This window comes from Salvelinus alpinus, chromosome 1 (genome assembly GCF_045679555.1).
Source record: "Salvelinus alpinus chromosome 1, SLU_Salpinus.1, whole genome shotgun sequence".
NCBI classification, from domain to species: Eukaryota; Metazoa; Chordata; class Actinopteri; order Salmoniformes; family Salmonidae; genus Salvelinus; species Salvelinus alpinus.
Window position 1 is genome coordinate 29,680,198 of NC_092086.1, and position 20,760 is coordinate 29,700,957.

Below are 20,760 nucleotides of genomic sequence, written 5' to 3' on the forward strand. Positions count from 1 at the left end.
ATGTAGCTAGGGGGATGGATGTAGCTAGGGGGATGGATGTAGCTAGGGGGATGGATGTAGCTAGGGGATGGATGTAGCTAGGGGATGGATGTAGCTAGGGGATGGATGTAGCTAGGGGGATGGATGTAGCTAGGGGATGGATGTAGCTAGGGGATGGATGTAGCTAGGGGGATGGATGTAGCTAGGGGGCTAGGGGATGTAGCTAGGGGGATGGATGTAGCTAGGGGGATGGATGTAGCTAGGGGGATGGATGTAGCTAGGGGATGGATGTAGCTAGGGGATGGATGTAGCTAGGGGATGGATGTAGCTAGGGGATGGATGTAGCTAGGGGATGGATGTAGCTAGGGGGATGGATGTAGCTAGGGGATGGATGTAGCTAGGGGGATGGATGTAGCTAGGGGGATGGATGTAGCTAGGGGATGGATGTAGCTAGGGGATGGATGTAGCTAGGGGATGGATGTAGCTAGGGGATGGATGTAGCTAGGGGATGGATGTAGCTAGGGGGATGGATGTAGCTAGGGGGATGGATGTAGCTAGGGGATGGATGTAGCTAGGGGATGGATGTAGCTAGGGGGATGTAGCTAGGGGGATGTAGCTAGGGGGATGTAGCTAGGGGGATGTAGCTAGGGGGATGGGGGGATGGGGGGTGTAGCTAGGGGATGAGGGGGGATAGATGTAGCTAGGGGATGAGGGAGGGGATGTAGCTAGGGGGATGTAGCTAGGGGATGGATGTAGCTAGGGGGATGTAGCTAGGGGGATGGGGGGTGTAGCTAGGGGATGAGGGGGGATAGATGTAGCTAGGGGATGAGGGAGGGGATGTAGCTAGGGGGGATGTAGCTAGGGGGATGGGGGGTGTAGCTAGGGGATGGATGTAGCTAGGGGGATGGATGTAGCTAGGGGATGGATGTAGCTAGGGGATGGATGTAGCTAGGGGATGGATGTAGCTAGGGGATGGATGTAGCTAGGGGATGGATGTAGCTAGGGGGATGGATGTAGCTAGGGGATGGATGTAGCTAGGGGATGGATGTAGCTAGGGGATGGATGTAGCTAGGGGATGGATGTAGCTAGGGGATGGATGTAGCTAGGGGGATGGATGTAGCTAGGGGGATGGATGTAGCTAGGGGATGGATGTAGCTAGGGGATGGATGTAGCTAGGGGGATGGATGTAGCTAGGGGGATGGATGTAGCTAGGGGGATGGATGTAGCTAGGGGGATGGATGTAGCTAGGGGGATGGATGTAGCTAGGGGGATGGATGTAGCTAGGGGGATGGATGTAGCTAGGGGGATGGATGTAGCTAGGGGGATGGATGTAGCTAGGGGGATGGATGTAGCTAGGGGGATGGATGTAGCTAGGGGATGGATGTAGCTAGGGGATGGATGTAGCTAGGGGGATGGATGTAGCTAGGGGGATGGATGTAGCTAGGGGGATGGATGTAGCTAGGGGGATGGATGTAGCTAGGGGGATGGATGTAGCTAGGGGGATGGATGTAGCTAGGGGGATGGATGTAGCTAGGGGGATGGATGTAGCTAGGGGGATGGATGTAGCTAGGGGGATGTAGCTAGGGGGATGTAGCTAGGGGGATGGATGTAGCTAGGGGGATGTAGCTAGGGGATGGATGTAGCTAGGGGATGGATGTAGCTAGGGGATGGATGTAGCTAGGGGATGGATGTAGCTAGGGGGATGGATGTAGCTAGGGGGATGGATGTAGCTAGGGAGATGGATGTAGCTAGGGGGATGGATGTAGCTAGGGGATGGATGTAGCTAGGGGATGGATGTAGCTAGGGGGATGGATGTAGCTAGGGGGATGGATGTAGCTAGGGGGATGGATGTAGCTAGGGGATGGATGTAGCTAGGGGGATGGATGTAGCTAGGGGGATGGATGTAGCTGGGGGGATGGATGTAGCTAGGGGGATGGATGTAGCTAGGGGATGGATGTAGCTAGGGGGATGTAGCTAGGGGGATGGATGTAGCTAGGGGATGGATGTAGCTAGGGGATGGATGTAGCTAGGGGGATGGATGTAGCTAGGGGGATGGATGTAGCTAGGGGGATGGATGTAGCTAGGGGGATGGATGTAGCTAGGGGGATGGATGTAGCTAGGGGATGGATGTAGCTAGGGGGATGGATGTAGCTAGGGGGATGGATGTAGCTAGGGGGATGGATGTAGCTAGGGGATGGATGTAGCTAGGGGATGGATGTAGCTAGGGGATGGATGTAGCTAGGGGATGGATGTAGCTAGGGGGATGTAGCTAGGGGGATGTAGCTAGGGGGATGGATGGGGATAGGGGGATGTAGCTAGGGGATGAGGGGGGATAGATGTAGCTAGGGGATGAGGGAGGGGATGTAGCTAGGGGGATGGATGTAGCTAGGGGGATGGATGTAGCTAGGGGGATGGATGTAGCTAGGGGGATGGATGTAGCTAGGGGGATGGATGTAGCTAGGGGATGGATGTAGCTAGGGGGATGTAGCTAGGGGGATGTAGCTAGGGGGATGTAGCTAGGGGGATGTAGCTAGGGGGATGTAGCTAGGGGGATGTAGCTAGGGGGATGGGGGGTGTAGCTAGGGGATGAGGGGGGATAGATGTAGCTAGGGGATGAGGGAGGGGATGTAGCTAGGGGGATGTAGCTAGGGGATGGATGTAGCTAGGGGGATGTAGCTAGGGGGATGGGGGGTGTAGCTAGGGGATGAGGGGGGATAGATGTAGCTAGGGGATGAGGGAGGGGATGTAGCTAGGGGGGATGTAGCTAGGGGGATGGGGGGTGTAGCTAGGGGATGGATGTAGCTAGGGGGATGGATGTAGCTAGGGGATGGATGTAGCTAGGGGATGGATGTAGCTAGGGGGATGGATGTAGCTAGGGGATGGATGTAGCTAGGGGATGGATGTAGCTAGGGGGATGGATGTAGCTAGGGGGATGGATGTAGCTAGGGGATGGATGTAGCTAGGGGATGGATGTAGCTAGGGGATGGATGTAGCTAGGGGATGGATGTAGCTAGGGGGATGGATGTAGCTAGGGGGATGGATGTAGCTAGGGGGATGGATGTAGCTAGGGGATGGATGTAGCTAGGGGGATGGATGTAGCTAGGGGGATGATGTAGCTAGGGGGATGGATGTAGCTAGGGGGATGGATGTAGCTAGGGGGATGGATGTAGCTAGGGGGATGGATGTAGCTAGGGGATGGATGTAGCTAGGGGATGGATGTAGCTAGGGGGATGGATGTAGCTAGGGGGATGGATGTAGCTAGGGGGATGGATGTAGCTAGGGGGATGGATGTAGCTAGGGGGATGGATGTAGCTAGGGGGATGGATGTAGCTAGGGGGATGGATGTAGCTAGGGGGATGGATGTAGCTAGGGGATGGATGTAGCTAGGGGATGGATGTAGCTAGGGGGATGGATGTAGCTAGGGGGATGGATGTAGCTAGGGGGATGGATGTAGCTAGGGGATGGATGTAGCTAGGGGGATGTAGCTAGGGGGATGGATGTAGCTAGGGGGATGGATGTAGCTAGGGGATGGATGTAGCTAGGGGATGGATGTAGCTAGGGGGATGGATGTAGCTAGGGGGATGGATGTAGCTAGGGGGATGGATGTAGCTAGGGGGATGGATGTAGCTAGGGGGATGGATGTAGCTAGGGGGATGTAGCTAGGGGGATGGATGTAGCTAGGGGGATGTAGCTAGGGGATGGATGTAGCTAGGGGATGGATGTAGCTAGGGGATGGATGTAGCTAGGGGGATGGATGTAGCTAGGGGGATGGATGTAGCTAGGGGGATGGATGTAGCTAGGGGGATGGATGTAGCTAGGGGATGGATGTAGCTAGGGGGATGTAGCTAGGGGGATGGATGTAGCTAGGGGGATGGATGTAGCTAGGGGATGGATGTAGCTAGGGGGATGTAGCTAGGGGGATGGATGTAGCTAGGGGGATGGATGTAGCTAGGGGGATGGATGTAGCTAGGGGATGGATGTAGCTAGGGGGATGTAGCTAGGGGGATGGATGTAGCTAGGGGGATGGATGTAGCTAGGGGGATGTAGCTAGGGGATGGATGTAGCTAGGGGATGGATGTAGCTAGGGGGATGTAGCTAGGGGGATGTAGCTAGGGGGATGGGGGGATGGGGGATGTAGCTAGGGGATGAGGGGGGATAGATGTAGCTAGGGGATGAGGGAGGGGATGTAGCTAGGGGGATGTAGCTAGGGGATGGATGTAGCTAGGGGGATGTAGCTAGGGGGATGGGGGGTGTAGCTAGGGGATGAGGGGGGATAGATGTAGCTAGGGGATGAGGGAGGGGATGTAGCTAGGGGGATGTAGCTAGGGGATGGATGTAGCTAGGGGGATGTAGCTAGGGAGATGGGGGGTGTAGCTAGGGGATGAGGGGGGATAGATGTAGCTAGGGGGATGTAGCTAGGGGATGAGGGAGGGGATGTAGCTAGGGGGATGTAGCTAGGGGGATGGGGGGTGTAGCTAGGGGATGGATGTAGCTAGGAGATGGGGGGGGGGGGTGGCTACAGGATGTGTGAAGGCCAGGGGAGCCATGGAGACAGCAGAGGAATCACAACATAGAACACTTCCAGGTGGTGTAGGACCAGAGGCTGAGGGGCTACTCTGCTCATATTTACCATGTTAAATCATTAAGGATGAGCTTCAACTGTGACTAAGTGAGCAGCTGTCTGCTTTTGTTATTACGTACACCAAAATTCAACCCCGGGGTGAAATACTCGCTCCCTTTCAAACACACTGTACAGGCTACTGGAGACAACTGACTAAAGCGTCTGGAGTAGGGTTGGAATTTTGGGAAAGGTAACAGAATTTTGCGACCTTCGTCATGAAGAAATGTCTTACCTTGCCAAACCAGCCGTTCCCAATCTCCTGGATGTAGCTGAGACTGTGACGGACCACCTGAGAGCCAGTGGATCCCACTGCGGTGGCCAACAAAAAAAGAACCCAGAGTTAGTGTGTGTGATCTGCAGGTATGTCGTAGTAAACAGCATTCTGGTCCCAGACCAAACCATGGTGACCCAATGGCACCTGTATGTTTTTTCTATTTTTAATTTAACCTTTATTTAACTAGGCTGTTGCATGAAATCAAATGTTCATCTGTATGGTTTTTCCTCTCTGGAGAGATGCAGCCAGGGCATGAGTCCAATCAATACAGAAAACTGGAGCTGTTGTGTTGTCAGTTATCTAAACACAGTAGCAGTATTCTATTCGGATCAGATGCTCAGGCCAGGATATGTTCTAGCTGTATTTACTCATGGCAAAACAACAGCAGTGTTACACATTATGGATTCCCAGGAAAAAGGTACATGAGTGTTTAAACAAAAGCTTCATACATAAAGATGTTAATCTAGTTCCTTCCCATATGAAGCCTGAGCATGTAAACTGTGGCTAACCTTTGACCTTACACAGGGCCCATATGGAACTAGTACAGAAAGAAATACTGACCCTTGGATATTTCTGTCACATGCCACTGAATCTACTTAGAAATGTCTTACAGTACATGAGGAAAACAGCCCACAGATGTGGCTTCACTGAGCCAAGTTAGCCAACTAAACCAACAGAGAAGTTATGCAGGGGTTGCCCACACAATCAGGTCAACAAACCTTGTTGAGGGGACTTAACATCAAAAGTATTCAGAGCTCTAAAGTGAAAATAATTTGGTCGCATATGCGACAAACTATTTTTGTGCGGCCAGAGATGTTATTTTGGGAGCACTGTGCGACTAGGAAAAGATCTCACAGATAATAATTGTTGTAGCCTAACGATAAGGCTTCGCTGTACCGTTGTTTCTGAGTGCCCTAGAGAAAACAATCTGATTTGATAGCGTCATGGTTGCACCATTACTACTGCAAAAAACTGCTTGCTTGTAGCCCAACCAGGTCAAAAGATCTGACCGATATTACTGCCTAAACATTTCTATCTTCCTATAGCGGGAACCACATTTTACATTCAAACCATGCCATTGTAAAACTGTTCACTATCCATTTGCTTATACCTTGTTCAGTCATGTCACCTCATTGGCGAGCTAGATAACAACCTGGTAACTTAAAAAATAAAAATAAAAAAGATAGTTTTATTTAACTAGGCAAGGCAGTTATGAACAAATTCGTATTTACAATGACGGCCTACCCCGGCCAAACCCGGACGACGCTGGGCCAATTGTGCGACACCCTATGGGACTCCCAATCACGGCTGGATGTGATACAGCCTGGATTCGAACCAGGGACTGTAGTGATGCCTCTTGCACTGAGATGCAGTGCCTTAGACCGCTACGCCACTCGGGAGCCCTACCAGTATATCCAAACATTTTGTGGCACAGAAAGAAAGGAAAAGAGATAGCTTTGAATGACAGATCTGAATGAATGACAGATCTCTTGCATGTCATCATCGCAAATGGGACATTTTTAAAGAGACAGTGTACAATTAAATGTACTGGTTTTACACAACGTAGAAAAAACTAATATTCTACAAATGACTTTGTAATTTCAATGACAGGTATTCATCAACATTATAGCTTTTATAATAAACTCATGTCTTTACAGTGTAGGCTGTATCTCAATCAATTTAAAAAATCGTATTTTCTGGTGCTCCTAAATTTAATGTGGTGCTTCCTAACGTTTTTCAGTTGAGAGGACCACTGCTACCAATAAAAACAATGTTAATTTAGAGCGCCGAATGTATTACGGACCAGGAAGTAGAATATAAACTCTCGGCCTATATGCACCTCAGACAGATTTGGCCCCATCCAGTCTTTATATGAATCAGTGGGGGTACTCTTAGAGACTAAAATAATCTGGCTAAGCATTTGAGTAAATCCTTTACAATAGTACATGATAAAATTACAAGGATTTGACCTACTCCCCAGACAGAAACAGCCTTTGTGCGATAATGCAGTCATGTTTTTGCATCAGTTGTGGACCTAATCTTGATCTCAGCGGGCTGAACGTTTTCTTTTTCAAAGGGCCCCTATGATAATCAGCCTGGCACTCATTTACATGGAGTGATCACATCTAGCCATCAAATTAAGTCACAAATCAATAATAAGTACAAAGACAAAACCCTGGCCCTATGCAATGAAACGAAAGCGAATGATTCACTCTCACAACATCGTGTGTGCCTGATACAACAGCATCTGGGAGTGTTTGGAGACTAGCACCTGTCCACTACCCAAGGGGGAGCTACTGAGAATGTAGCACAGTCCTGTTATGCAATGACTGACTGGCACAGCTCAAAGGCTATCACACTGCATACGAGAAGCAGAGAAAACACTCCTACTAATAGAATGACAAATACTGAACGGCTGATGGAGGCCATAACAAAGTTGAGCTTTTATGTCTACTTCAAAAGGAGCATGTGACAACGTTTACAGACTATAAACCCACTATAATGTCACTGACTGGCAGCAGGGCTGATATACTGCTTCAGTAGAACCAGAGGTCTTGGTCATGTGAGGAGAAAGTAGTAAACCCATGGATATAGGCTGCCAGATCATTAGATGTGTTGTTGTCCCTAGGCAGTGCATGACAGTGTCCCAATTAAAGTATAAAAAAAAGCAGGCAGGTTGGCATTTATTGGGATGACTCGTGTACTCGAGGCAGCTCCGCAGGGTGGTCACTAGCTGGCACAGCCACAAAGTCATAAAATGTTATTAACCCTACAGCTGCTATGCCTAACCGTAACCTTAAATTACAACCAAAAAGCACATTTGAGTTTTTAGACATTTTACTTTGCGTCTGGTTCATCTAACAGAAACTGCTCTACTCTGCCTCCAGGACAAGATTCATCCCAATCAACCTGTAAAAAGCAGAGGAGAAAGTCCAAAAGGGAATGATGACGGTATCAACTCCAACTGACTGATACAGTAAGACAGCTGGGTCACATTCATTCCGGCACGCGACAGAAAACATTTGAAAATGTTTGGCAACGGGAAATAAAAATTTTGCATTTCTTATGTGCGTTTCCAGGAAGTCCCATCCCGTTTCAGTCGGTTTTGTGCCTAATAAACAACTCTGGATACTGATGCCAAGTTATGGCAAAGGGTCAGAATAAAAAAATCTTGGTCCTATGTGTAGTGTGCTGGTAGGACTATGCATCTAAGGAAAGTAAGGCTGTCTGACCCCTGACCTGAGATGCGGGGGGGTGTCTCCAGGTGGGGGGGTCCGGGCAAGGCCACGGGGGGCACTGCCAGGGTGTACACCTCAGCAGGGGACTGCATGGAGGGGGTGTCTTCAGCTGGAGGGGTGAAGTCAATCTCATCCTCAAAATTGTCCTCAAACTCCTGAAAAACACAATAGTACAACGGTGTTCACCAAACACAGGGATCCTACTTCTGACACCAGTGTACGTTATAATTGTATGTGTGTTACATATGAATGAGGCAAAGCGAGATGAGTCAAATTAACATGTTTAATCCTTGAACTGGACCAAAACAGAATTATCATATTAGCATTTTTTAGCACATCATGTTCAAATCATTTAAGTGATTTTAACATTTATTTGGGATACTTTTTGATTACTTGGACATGATGAGAGAAAAATGCTAATATCAGTCCCATGACTTGAATGGGATTTGGATTTGTGCCACAAATGCTAAAACCAAAGCATGGATTTACTTTGTCATACTTTGACCATAGACTGCTTATGAAACCAATGTCCTTTTTTAATTTGGGTGAACTATCCCTTTAACTCATTACATTAATCATAGCCAATATCTCAAAGCAAGGGTTCTAAAATCCTGGGTCACGGCAGGTAGCCTAGTGGTTAGAGCGTAGGACCAGTAACCGAAAGGTTGCTGGATCGAATCCCCGAACTGACAAGGTAAAAATCTGTCGTTCTGCCTGTGAACCAAACAAGGCAGTTAACCCACTGTTCCCCGGTAGGACATTATTGTAAATAAGTATTTGTTCTTAACCGACTTAACCGAATAAATTGAATTCAATGGCCTACAGAGTACTGCAAGACAGGTCTGTGTAAATTAGGCCACCAAACAATACCATGGCTTTATTTAGCTTCCCTTTGGAGCAAATTAGATATGCATAGAATGTCGCGACAGTGACTTAAGCCTACTACGTGTTGTTGTCAAGTGCCTTGAGAGTCTCACCTTGAAATTGACTTCCCGCTCCTTGCAGCAGGTCACACAGTTCACCAGCAGGGCCACCAGGGCCAGCAGGGCAATCAGTGACACAACCACAGAGAGGTGTAGAGAGACAGACGGCTGGCCACCTGCAGTCTCCCCTGAAAACAGACAGGTCAAAGAATATTAGTTCTGCCATAGTTCAAGCTGTATTAAGAACAAGTATTGTACATGCCACTGGGACAGTGAACGGTGTAATGCAGCACTGCAAGCACAGATATGCCTCTATTTGATAGGCTAATGTTCCTCGCCAGTAATGGATATTAACAAAAAAAGCGAAATGTACATTCAATTGTGATGACTGGTATTCATATAGGCCTAGGTGTTTCCTTATGATGATCACATCCTGTTCTGGTGTCACGTTCTACAACAACTCAGAGGACAGAACAAGCTGAGGCTTGAGAGGTCCATTTCTCTTTGACCATTTCATTGCCATCTCGAACCCTCCCCCACTCACCCTCCTTCCCATTAGTACATCAACTGTGTGACGGGGTCCACACAGAGCAGTAAAACGTGTTAGATGCTGGAGATGCTGGGCCAGCAGTTCAGATGTCAAGTGTGCTGACAAGATCCTCTCTCCACCCCCTCACCACTCTGTCACCACAGCCCTATCAACAGAGGCTGGACTGACTGACCCTATCACCACCACCATCCTCCTCCTCCCAAAAATACATGTTTACACAACAAACCACTCACAATCGACTACGGACACTCCAACTCATTCATCCCTGCTACACTTCATCTAGGCCTGATACAGATCTGCACTATCATATAAGATGGAGAAGTGTTTACAATCTCAGTAACCAGTACCACACCAGCATGATAGTTAAAGGATAAATCATTTTTGGTTAAAATGATTTAAATGTAACCTTTATTTAACTAGGCAAGTCAATTTAGAACAAATTCTTATTTACAATGAGGGCCTACCCGGGACAAACCCGGACGACGCTGGGCCAATTGTGCGCCGCCCTATGGGACTCCCAATCACGGTGGGATGTGATACCGACTGGATTCGAACCAGGGACTGTAGTGACGCCTCTAGCACTGCGATGCAGTGCCTTAGACAGCTGCGCCACTCGAGAGCCCAGATACAGGCCTAGATATAGGCTAATGATCCTATGTCAGTAATCTGATTCTCCACACATTCTATCTGGAACACAGGCTACCCTCTGACTGACTGCTGCCCCAGCCCTGTGTCAGATACTCCTGTCTCACTGTATGTAAATATCCTGAAGTGGCTTCATCATCTCATCACCTACCTGTCATGATGATATTGCACTATATACACAGGACAGGTGAAAGCAATATGGAGGATGCCTACTGGGTATTTGCCTTCACCTCTCCAGTCCTTTTACATCAGTAGATTGAGGAAATTAGATGAGGAAGGGAACATAAGAGTCCACTTTTGACCATGGATAGCCTATGCACTTAGTTTAGGTAGGATTGTCATGGTTCCGTGTTTAACTACACACTACTATTTTAAATGAAGTGAGCCCTAGAGCTTTAATAAGCCGGAGGAAATAGCCTGGGAGAGCTGGCCAACAGAAGCCCTAGTAGCATCACTGTGGTGAAACAACTGGTGCTGCCGTACACAGAGCACTCAATCAGGCCAGTCAGACTCATCAGTGCAGCGCCTTGGGGAGCATTAGATATGATTCAATGTGTCAGCCATAATTTTAGGTTCACTTCACCGCGCTGCAACTGATACTACAGTAGCCTTAGCTATAGGTTACTCGCACTAGCAGCAGCCAGTCTCCGTGGAAACCAATACATACCCTCTCCATCTATCGGCACCAACAGTAGCCTTTTCAAAAGGAAGAATTACAACCATCTACCAGAAGTCTTAAAAAGGTAACAGAAATACAACATAACACAATCATTAAAGACCCCTGCAAACTAATATTAACACATATTTAGTTTTGGACAAATTAGTTTCCTTCTGTAAGTTTAAGAAACATTGCCTTGTAATTTTGTTACAAAAAAACCTACATATCTTTAAGATATTTTCTAATTTCTCTCTGAGGATAATGAAAGTTTGCAGAAGTAACAAGTAAAAGGTAAACCTACCAATTAGTTAGTGATTAACTTAAGGAATAAACAAACTTGATAAAAGTTATTACAAATCCTAATTCTGGTACCAAATCGGTAATGTAATTACCGAAATATAACGGAATTACTGTATTTCAATTGGCTACAATGGGAAATCATAGTAGTCACAAACAAGTTGGGTCTCCAGCTACTGTCTTTCTTTCAACTGGCATACTGTTATGTTCAGCTCATAGGGTCACCTGCTACAGTCTTCCTTTCAACTGGCATACTGTTATGTTCAGCTCATAGTGTCACCAGCTACTGTCTGCCTTTCAACTGGCATACTGTTATGTTCAGCTCATAGTGTCACCAGCTACTGTCTTCCTTTCAACTGGCATACTGTTATGTTCAGCTCATAGGGTCACCAGCTACTGTCTTCCTTTCAACTGGCATACTGTTATGTTCAGCTCATAGTGTCACCAGCTACTGTCTGCCTTTCAACTGGCATACTGTTATGTTCAGCTCATAGGGTCACCAGCTACTGTCTTCCTTTCAACTGGCATACTGTTATGTTCAGCTCATAGTGTCACCAGCTACTGTCTTCCTTTCAACTGGCATACTGTTATGTTCAGCTCATAGTGTCACCAGCTACTGTCTTCCTTTCAACTGGCATACTGTTATGTTCAGCTCATAGTGTCACCAGCTACTGTCTTCCTTTCAACTGGCATACTGTTATGTTCAGCTCATCGTGTCACCAGCTACTGTCTGCCTTTCAACTGGCATACTGTTATGTTCAGCTCATAGTGTCACCAGCTACTGTCTGCCTTTCAACTGGCATACTGTTATGTTCAGCTCATAGTGTCACCAGCTACTGTCTGCCTTTCAACTGGCATACTGTTATGTTCAGCTCATAGGGTCACCAGCTACTGTCTTCCTTTCAACTGGCATACTGTTATGTTCAGCTCATAGGGTCACCAGCTACTGTCTTCCTTTCAACTGGCATACTGTTATGTTCAGCTCATAGTGTCACCAGCTACTGTCTGCCTTTCAACTGGCATACTGTTATGTTCAGCTCATAGTGTCACCAGCTACTGTCTTCCTTTCAACTGGCATACTGTTATGTTCAGCTCATAGTGTCACCAGCTACTGTCTTCCTTTCAACTGGCATACTGTTATGTTCAGCTCATAGTGTCACCAGCTACTGTCTGCCTTTCAACTGGCATACTGTTATGTTCAGCTCATAGTGTCACCAGCTACTGTCTGCCTTTCAACTGGCATACTGTTATGTTCAGCTCATAGGGTCATCTGCTACTGTCTTCCTTTCAACTGACATACTGTTATGTTCAGCTCAGTGTCACCAGCTACTGTCTTCCTTTCAACTGGCATACTGTTATGTTCAGCTCATAGCAGTTCTGAAAACAGTCTGCACAACCCATCCCTCTCATGCTCCCTCTCTCTCATAGCTCTTACTGACATCTACCACCTACCCAGTTTCCATTTACTGTAACAAGCATCCTCACCCACTGAGCACCGACCGACACCGGACGTCCATGGACGTTGAAAAGTAGTTGAAATTTGGTCAGTTCGCTCTGACCGGACCAAAACTGAACCAATCATAGATGTCTATGTTTCAGAAGTTTAGACAGCACAGTAGAGAACAGTACAGAGCTAAAAAAAACTCTACTGATTTCTACTGTGATGTCCAAACTTGTGAAACAGATGTCTGATTGTTTCAGATTTGGTCTGGATCAACCAAGTGGTGTCGTTTGGGGACGGAGCTCATTACAATAGCCAATGTGTAGAATAACACCCAAATACATATTTCTACCTTTGTGTACCTATTCAACCATGAAGAGAATGAAATTCATATCCATAATTATGCATTTCTGTATACTACAGATCAGGGGCCCATGATGCAATTCCTATACTGTAATTAAATTATGTAAATCTACTTCTTGAATAACCAATATGCATGTTTTCAAACTCAAGGTGCCATGTCATAGCTGACACCCCAGTCTTCCTGCAGAAGTCTTTCAATCTAAATTCTGAGCAGATATTTAACAGGGTTTTGCAAAACGTGGTCGCATAAAAAAAACAGGACGTTTTACCGTAATTGTTAACAAACTTTGCATCTGCACAGCTTTTGCAGTGTTTTTTTAAATGCTCTGTGTAAATTGTTCAAAGTAGTCCTTGTGCATAGAGTTGTATGGTTTGTTAAACTTTGAACTCAATGGTTTTTGTTTAAAGTGAAAAATCTGAGTCAACGCATAATTCAGTTACCATGTAATTGCCCAGTAGGCCAACAGGCATGTGTTAAGGGTACCTTGTATAAATGCAAGTAGACTAAACCACAGGCAAAACAGAAACATGCAAACACTGGGCGTGAGTTCTACGCAAATCAGTGTTTGTTTACTGTGTCCTTCCACTCTGAAGCGACTGTGTAAGCTTATTTGTCAAACAGTCAGGAAGTGAAGCATTTTATAATGAACAGAAATTAAAATGCAACATGGAGATTTGGTCCCATGTTTAATGAGCTGAAATAAGAGCCCAGAAATGTTTCAAGGGCACAAAAAGCTTATTTCTCAAAATATGTGTTTACATCCATTAGTAAGCATTTCTTCTTTGCCAAGACAATCCATCCAACAGGTGTGGCATATCAAGAAACTGATTAAACAGCATGGTCATTACACAGGTGCACCTTGTGCTGGGGATGATAAAAGGCCACTAAAATTTGCAGTTGTCACAACAATGCCACAGATGACTCAAGTTGAGGGAGCTTGCAATTGGCATGCTGACTGCAGGAATGCCCACCAGAACAATTTCCCGAGAATTGAATATGAATTTCTACCATAAGCCGCTTCTAATGTTGTTTTAGGGAATTTGGCAGTACGTCCAACCTTTCTCACAACAGCAGGCCACATATAACCCCACACCAGCACAGGACCTACACATCCGGCTTCTTTAACTGCACGATCGTCTGAAACCAGCCACCCGGACAGCTGATGAAACTATGAGTTTGCACAACCGAAGAACTTCTGCACAAATGGTCAGAAACCGTCTCAAGGAAGCTCATCTGCGTGCTCGTTGTCCTCACCATGGTGTTCACTTCACTGCAGTTCGGCGTCGTAAACAACTTCAGTGGGAAAATGCTCACCTTCGATGGCCACTGGCACGCTGGAGAAGGGTGCGCTTCACAGATGAAACCCAGTTTCAGCTATCCTGGGCAGATGGCAGACAGCGTGTATGGTGTCATGTGGGTGAGTTGTTTGATGATATCAACGTTGTGAACAGAGTGGCCCATGGTGGGGTTATGTTATGGGCAGGCATAAGCTACGGACAATGAACACAATTGCATTTTATCGATGGCAATTTGAATGCACAGAGATCCCGTGACAAGATACTGAGGCCCATTGTCGTGCTATTCATCCGCCACCATTACCTCATGTTTCAGCATGATAATGCACGACCCCATGTCGCAAGGTTCTGTACACAATTCCTGGAGCTGAAAATGTCCCAGTTCTTCCATGGCCTGCATAAATCAGACATGTCACCCATTGAGCATGTTCGGGATGCTCTGGTTCGACGTGTATGACAGCGTGTTCCAGTTCCTGACCATATCCAGCAAATTCGCACAGCCATTGAAGAGGAGTGGGCCAACATTCCAAAGGCCACAATCAATCATCCTGATCAACTAACTATGCAAAGGAGATGTGTCGCGCTGTATGAGGCAAATGGTGGTCACACCAGATACTGACTGGTTCTCTGATACACACCCACTTTAAGGTTTTTGTGACCAACAGATGCCTATCTGTATTCCCAGTCATGTGAAATCCATAGATTAGGGCCTAATGAATTGATTTCAATTGACCGATTTCCTTAACTGAACTTTACCTCAGTAAAATCTTTGAAATTGTTGAATGTTGCCTTTATATTTTTGTTCAGTATACATTGCTAATACAAATGACAGAACTTCACTTCTAGTACATGTGTAATATTGTTTACTACACTTTCATTTACAACTGAAAGCACATGATAAAGCAAAGGCATCTCAGTTACAAAGCCATTGACAATAGATTGGTTTAAGCTTCAGATTCATCTTGTTGTGTTTTGCCGGCACGCCAGTTGGAGATCCACCTCTGAATGACAGAGGCGGAGGCAGTGGTCAGGTACCAATCCGATCTACAGATGCTGTCTTGAGTGGCTTCCTTTCCTTCTGCATGTGACAAGGACATTGAGTGAGCCACAGACTATTGACGCCACCTAGTCATAAACCTCCTGGGCAGTGTCTATTGATAATTTCCTCTCAGATCTAGCATGGCATGAGCCTGGCACAGGAAGCTAGTAGCTCTAGCAGTGCACGACTGTACGCAGGCCTATCAACGAACACAGCCTCTTCCCATCTAATCTCACATTTATAGGTCACAGAAACAAGAGGTGACACTCCGGTCCGAACCCCAGTAGTCCCACCGGAGTTGAGTCGTAGCTACATACAAAATATCTTACAGAAGAACACCACTCTGTCGGTCAGTGACAGTGATTTTCCACACTGCACTAAACAATTGAATATGTCTTAGTGTCTTATATAATCCACAGAGAAAAAGACACGTTTGTGGTACAGTGCTAAAAGACAGCCACGAGGAAGCAGTGAAACATTTATGAGTGGTGAATAAAAGATTCAGGGGCCTGCCATCCAAACAGTGGCCCTGGTGATGTTTCTCTACATCTACATACATCCTGAGTATAGGTCAACAACACAAGTGTTTCCCCCACCTGACAAATACAGTTTGTAGGCTAGTCAGTGCAATGAAGTGAGAGGAAAAGGTGTAGCCTAGCTGCCAGGGCTGGAGGAGAAGGGTGCTGCAAAAGAGAGATTTGTCCCAGAATCTGTAAAAGGCGATGCTGACCTTTTCTTAGCCTTGTCCCAGATCTGTTTGTGTTATCATGTCAACTCCAGTGGCATGATAGCACAAACAGATCTGGGACCAGGCTACGCATTGCGTGCGCAAAATCAGAGTGACTAGAATTGATGAATGAATAGTGAGAAAGTTCAGCTTTGTTTGGTTGATCTAGCTTTCAGACTGTTTCTTGCTATTTCATTTGAGTCATAGGCCTTTGTCTTTGGAAACACCAGAATTTGGCTGCCTCACTCAAGAATGTCATCAAGTTTCTCTGACAGTAACCATAGTCTGTTTTCTAGCCTGATGGAAGCCACTCCTCACTAAAAGGCACACGAGAGCCCGCTTGGAGTTTGCCAAAAGGCACCTAAAGGACTCTCAGACCATAAAAACAAGATTATCTGGTCTGATGAAACCAAGATTGAACTCTTTGGCTTGAATGACAAGCGTCACATCTGGAGAACACCTGGAACCATCCCTACGGTGAAGCATGGTGGTGGCAGCATCATGCTGTAGGGATGATTTCAGTGTCAGGGACTGAAAAGACAAACAAAGCAAAGTACAGAGATCCTTGATGAAAACCTACTCCAGAGGATTCAGGACCTCAGACTAGGGCGAAGGTTCACCTAACAGGACAAGGAACCTTAGTACTTTGCCAAGACAATGCAGGAGTGGCTTCAGGACAAATCTCTGAATGTCCTTGAGTGGCCCAGCCAGAGCCAGGACTTGAACCCGATCTAACATCTCTGGAGACCTGAAAATAGCTGAGCAGAGACCATCCCCATCCAACCTGACAGAGCTTGAGAGGATCTGCAGAGAGTATCTGCAGAGAGTAAATGGGAGACACTCCACAAATACAGGTGTGCCAAGCTTGTAGCATCACACCCAAGATGACTCGAGGCTGTAATCACTGCCAAAGGTGCTTCAACAAAGTACAGAGTAAAGGATCTGAATACTTAGGTGTGTGTGTGATATATATGCCAACATTTCTAAAAATCTGTGTTTGCTTTATGGGGTATTGTGTGTAGATTTGGGGGGGGCGGACGGACAATTTAATCCATTTTAGAATAAGGCTGTAACATTTAAAAAATGTGGGAAAAGTCAAGGGGTCTGAATTCTTTCCGAATACACTGTACTTTTCCCCTTTAAAACACCACGTTGGCTAATGATAAACCAGAACAAAAACAGTTGTTTAATATGTCAAGGAATGTTTCAAACTATTTTCTTCTTCCTGGTTTACAGTCTAACCAATCAGAGTCAGCGGCCTACACCTTGACTTAAGGTTCAAAGTGTGATTACGTTATTGGAAGCCCAAGTACGGCTTGTTTACTATTAGCCCATAAAATGTCATCCCCCATGTCTAATCCACTATCGCAAAATCCTTATGGCGAGCATGTTTGGTGTGGTGTGTCACACACAAACTACAGCCAGTGTGCAGTCACGGTGCAACCCCCCACCAACCACGTACGCTTTAGGGGGTTCCAGGCCGTGTATGTCTCCCTGGCCTGTTGTACGCCTGTGATGACAGAGGAGCAGAGAGAGAGCCCAGGCATCGCTACACTGGCGGCAGCGTAGGGATCAGCTCTCCCTCCGTTAGCCTTAGAGTCATGGGTTTATATTATGACTTGGCACCGCCACAAATTTTTCAACTACTTCTCAGTAGGGCCCGTAGTCCCGTACGCAGGGAGCTGACAGATCTTATTTCGGTTCCCTGCATATTTTAGTGATCTTTATTCACACAGAGGGGCTGACCCATTTTCACAGGGGGTATAACTCTCCAATGCACTCAGTCCCTACAGCTGATGACGCAACATGATTTGGGTTCCTGCACTAAAGAGGATGGTTTTGTCTGCTTTAGGCCTACATCACAAACTGTCTATGGTGAAGTAGCCCAACCCAACTATTATCATGTGACGTACTGCACTACAAGGCAATGCATCAAACCACTTACTTAGGTTAGTGTGACCACCAGACCATGCATGATGTTAACCTAGGTCATTTCCCATTTAGACCAGATTTGCTTCACAACAAATTACATCTCCCTTGATGACAGGTCCCCTGCTCTCCCGATGTCATAATGGTACAAGTATGATCATTTGTTTGGAAGGAGTGCACCACATCCTAATAACCTCCATTATAACATCAAGACTAAATAGGACCATACATTATGCACATTCATGTTTTAGGCTCAATCTCAATCTAATTTGCCTGTATGCGTACTATTTGTACTGCATAGACAATATGGAAAGGCTATGCCTAAATAATTACAAAAGACTAGTGAAACGAAGACTAGTGAAACGAAGACTTTAACACCTGTTACCATATGTCCTATTAGGGCTGGGCAGTATACCGTAATTTACTATATACCCATATTGCTACACGGACCGGTTTGGGTTTTTACTTTATCTTCTATAAAAGTGTTTCAATGTTTGGTTTGTTAAATGTGATACACTACTCTCCCTTGTGTAACGTCTACTTGAGTCGTCTCTCTCCGCTCCCCATCTCTCTCTCTCTCTACATGCCGCTTTCCACAGAGACCTAGCCCTGCCCCGTCACTCAAGGAGCGCAGTTGTTGCTTGACCACGAGACCACTTGCGTTCAGTCTGCATGGTCAATGCAGCACATGCAACAAGATGTTCACGACAACGATGCTGTTTCCACTTTGCTTCTTAATATAAATCCACAAGTGTTACACAATTATACTACTAGTTTGATTGTATTGGCTGCAAACAGCTAGTTTGTCTTTTCTTAGCAAGTTGTGGCTAAATCTTGTTAGCCACTAATGCTAATAAATGTACAGAGCAAACATAGCTAATACAGACTGATACCAGTGATGGTGTAGGCCTACTAAATCAAATTAGAATTGGCAAAGCATGAATACGTTAGCGACATGTAGCCAAAGGTTATAGGGTCCTTTAGGAAACACTAACCAACACTTTGGTTCCTGCCCTGTCATAATAACTCTTCCCTGGCTTTTTCATTAGTTGTCATGTCAAACAATGCTTTATTCAAAGTGCCCACTATTAAATTCTAACTACAGAATTAGAATAATCATTCTATTTCTAACAGTTCAGCCAAATGTTTTGATCTAAATCCTAAGTCATATCGCAACTGCAATATTTGGTTACAAATTTGGCCTAGATTTGTTGCCCATATCGTGCAGCCCTACATAATGTGGAAATGATCGCAAATGAGTGCAGGAAATGCAGAAATGTATGAAAAATATTTTGGGTTGAAGTTTCATTGAACAGTATAAAACAATCAGAATGAGGAAGGCCTCATTGAAATCACTTAGAATGTATGTGTTGTCACCCTAGGGTCTCATTACTCAAAGCAAATGTAGAACTTTTATTTTTTTTAAATAATAAAATACTGTCAAATACAATCACAAAATTGATATCGCCCAGCCATGTTGGCCATCAATGAGAGACCGGTGTGTTGCACATAGAGATTGGTGTGGTGATCCTCTTCCAACTAGATACACAGAAGCATGACTCAGTGCAGGTGGGGCTTCTCTATGTACAATTTCACTGGTGCAAAACAGGACTAGACAACTCCCATTAAAGAAAGAAAACATTTGCCGTCTCCGTGTGGTACTCTGCTCTGGCACATTTAAAATCGGCAATGGCATCACACCAAAGACACATGCATGTAACATGTAGGCTATGGCATGACAACGATTGCAATCACATGGTTGGCTACAGCACATAATGTTTTCAGCTTGGCTGGCAGGTTATTGTGTCAATGTCAATCTAAAACAAATTAATACACCACTTTAAACATGTAGCTTTGTAAAGCTGTTCAGTGTTGCGCAGGGACCATAACAGTAGCTCTTAAATGTAGCCTACTCTGGTCACCCCATGTAATTGGCTGTAAACTGAGGTGAAATTTAAGCATCTCTCGATTTTAAATGCCTGTGACATAGTAGCAGTTGAGCAAAGCCTGACTAAAACCCCAGGTGTAGCTCCAGAAACATTGGTGAGTAGAGGATATTGTACAGGCAGCTGTAGGATCCCCCTAGCGTCCCAGGTTATCTATGGGCAGTAAATCAGTGCTCAGTCGGGTGGAAGGCCATGGCCAGCACGGCCACAGTCCTAGGCCTACAGGGAGACCATTTCTGATTGTGATAGAGCAGGGAGGGGCAAAAGGCAGCCCGTGGGAAGCCCAACCCCAAAACACTGTGTGTCTCATACATACATACACACAACCATTCAAAAGTTTGGGGTCACTTAGAAATGTCCTTGTTTTTGAAAGAAAAGCAAATTTTTTGTCCATTAAAATAACCTAAAGTTGATCCGAAATACAGTGTAGACATTGTTAATGTTGTAAATGACAATTGTAGCTGGAAACAGCTGATTTTTTATGGAATATCTACATAAGCGTACAGAGGCCCATTATCAGCAACCATCACTCCTGTGTTCCAATGGCACGTTGTGTTAGCTAATCCAAGTTATCAGTTTAAAAGGCTAATTGATCATTAGAAAACCCTTTTGCAATTATGTTAGCACAGCTGAAAACGGTTGTCCTAATTAAAGAAGCAATAAAACTGTCCTTCTTTAGACTAGTTGAGTATCTGGAGAATCAACATTTGTGGGTTCGATTACAGGCTCAAAATGGCCAGAAACAAAGAACTTTCTTCTGAAACTCGTCAGTCTATTCTTGTTCTGAGAAATTAAGGCTATTCCATGCAAAAAAAATTGCCAAGAAACTGAAA

At 45.6% G+C, this 20,760-nt stretch overlaps 1 protein-coding gene across 2 annotated transcripts in view; it reads right to left on the reverse strand.

Moving 5' to 3' along the window:
- The window catches only part of lmtk2 (lemur tyrosine kinase 2), a 59,757-nt gene that overhangs the window by 27,068 nt on the left and 11,929 nt on the right, over positions 1 to 20,760 (reverse strand). For both annotated transcript variants that reach the window (XM_071395681.1, XM_071395689.1), the window contains exons 2-4: positions 9,091 to 9,224; positions 8,115 to 8,268; positions 4,833 to 4,909 (exon numbers count right to left, since the gene is read on the reverse strand). In XM_071395681.1, coding sequence (XP_071251782.1) covers positions 4,833 to 4,909; positions 8,115 to 8,268; positions 9,091 to 9,224 — 365 coding nt within the window. The remainder of the gene's footprint in view (positions 1 to 4,832; positions 4,910 to 8,114; positions 8,269 to 9,090; positions 9,225 to 20,760) is intronic.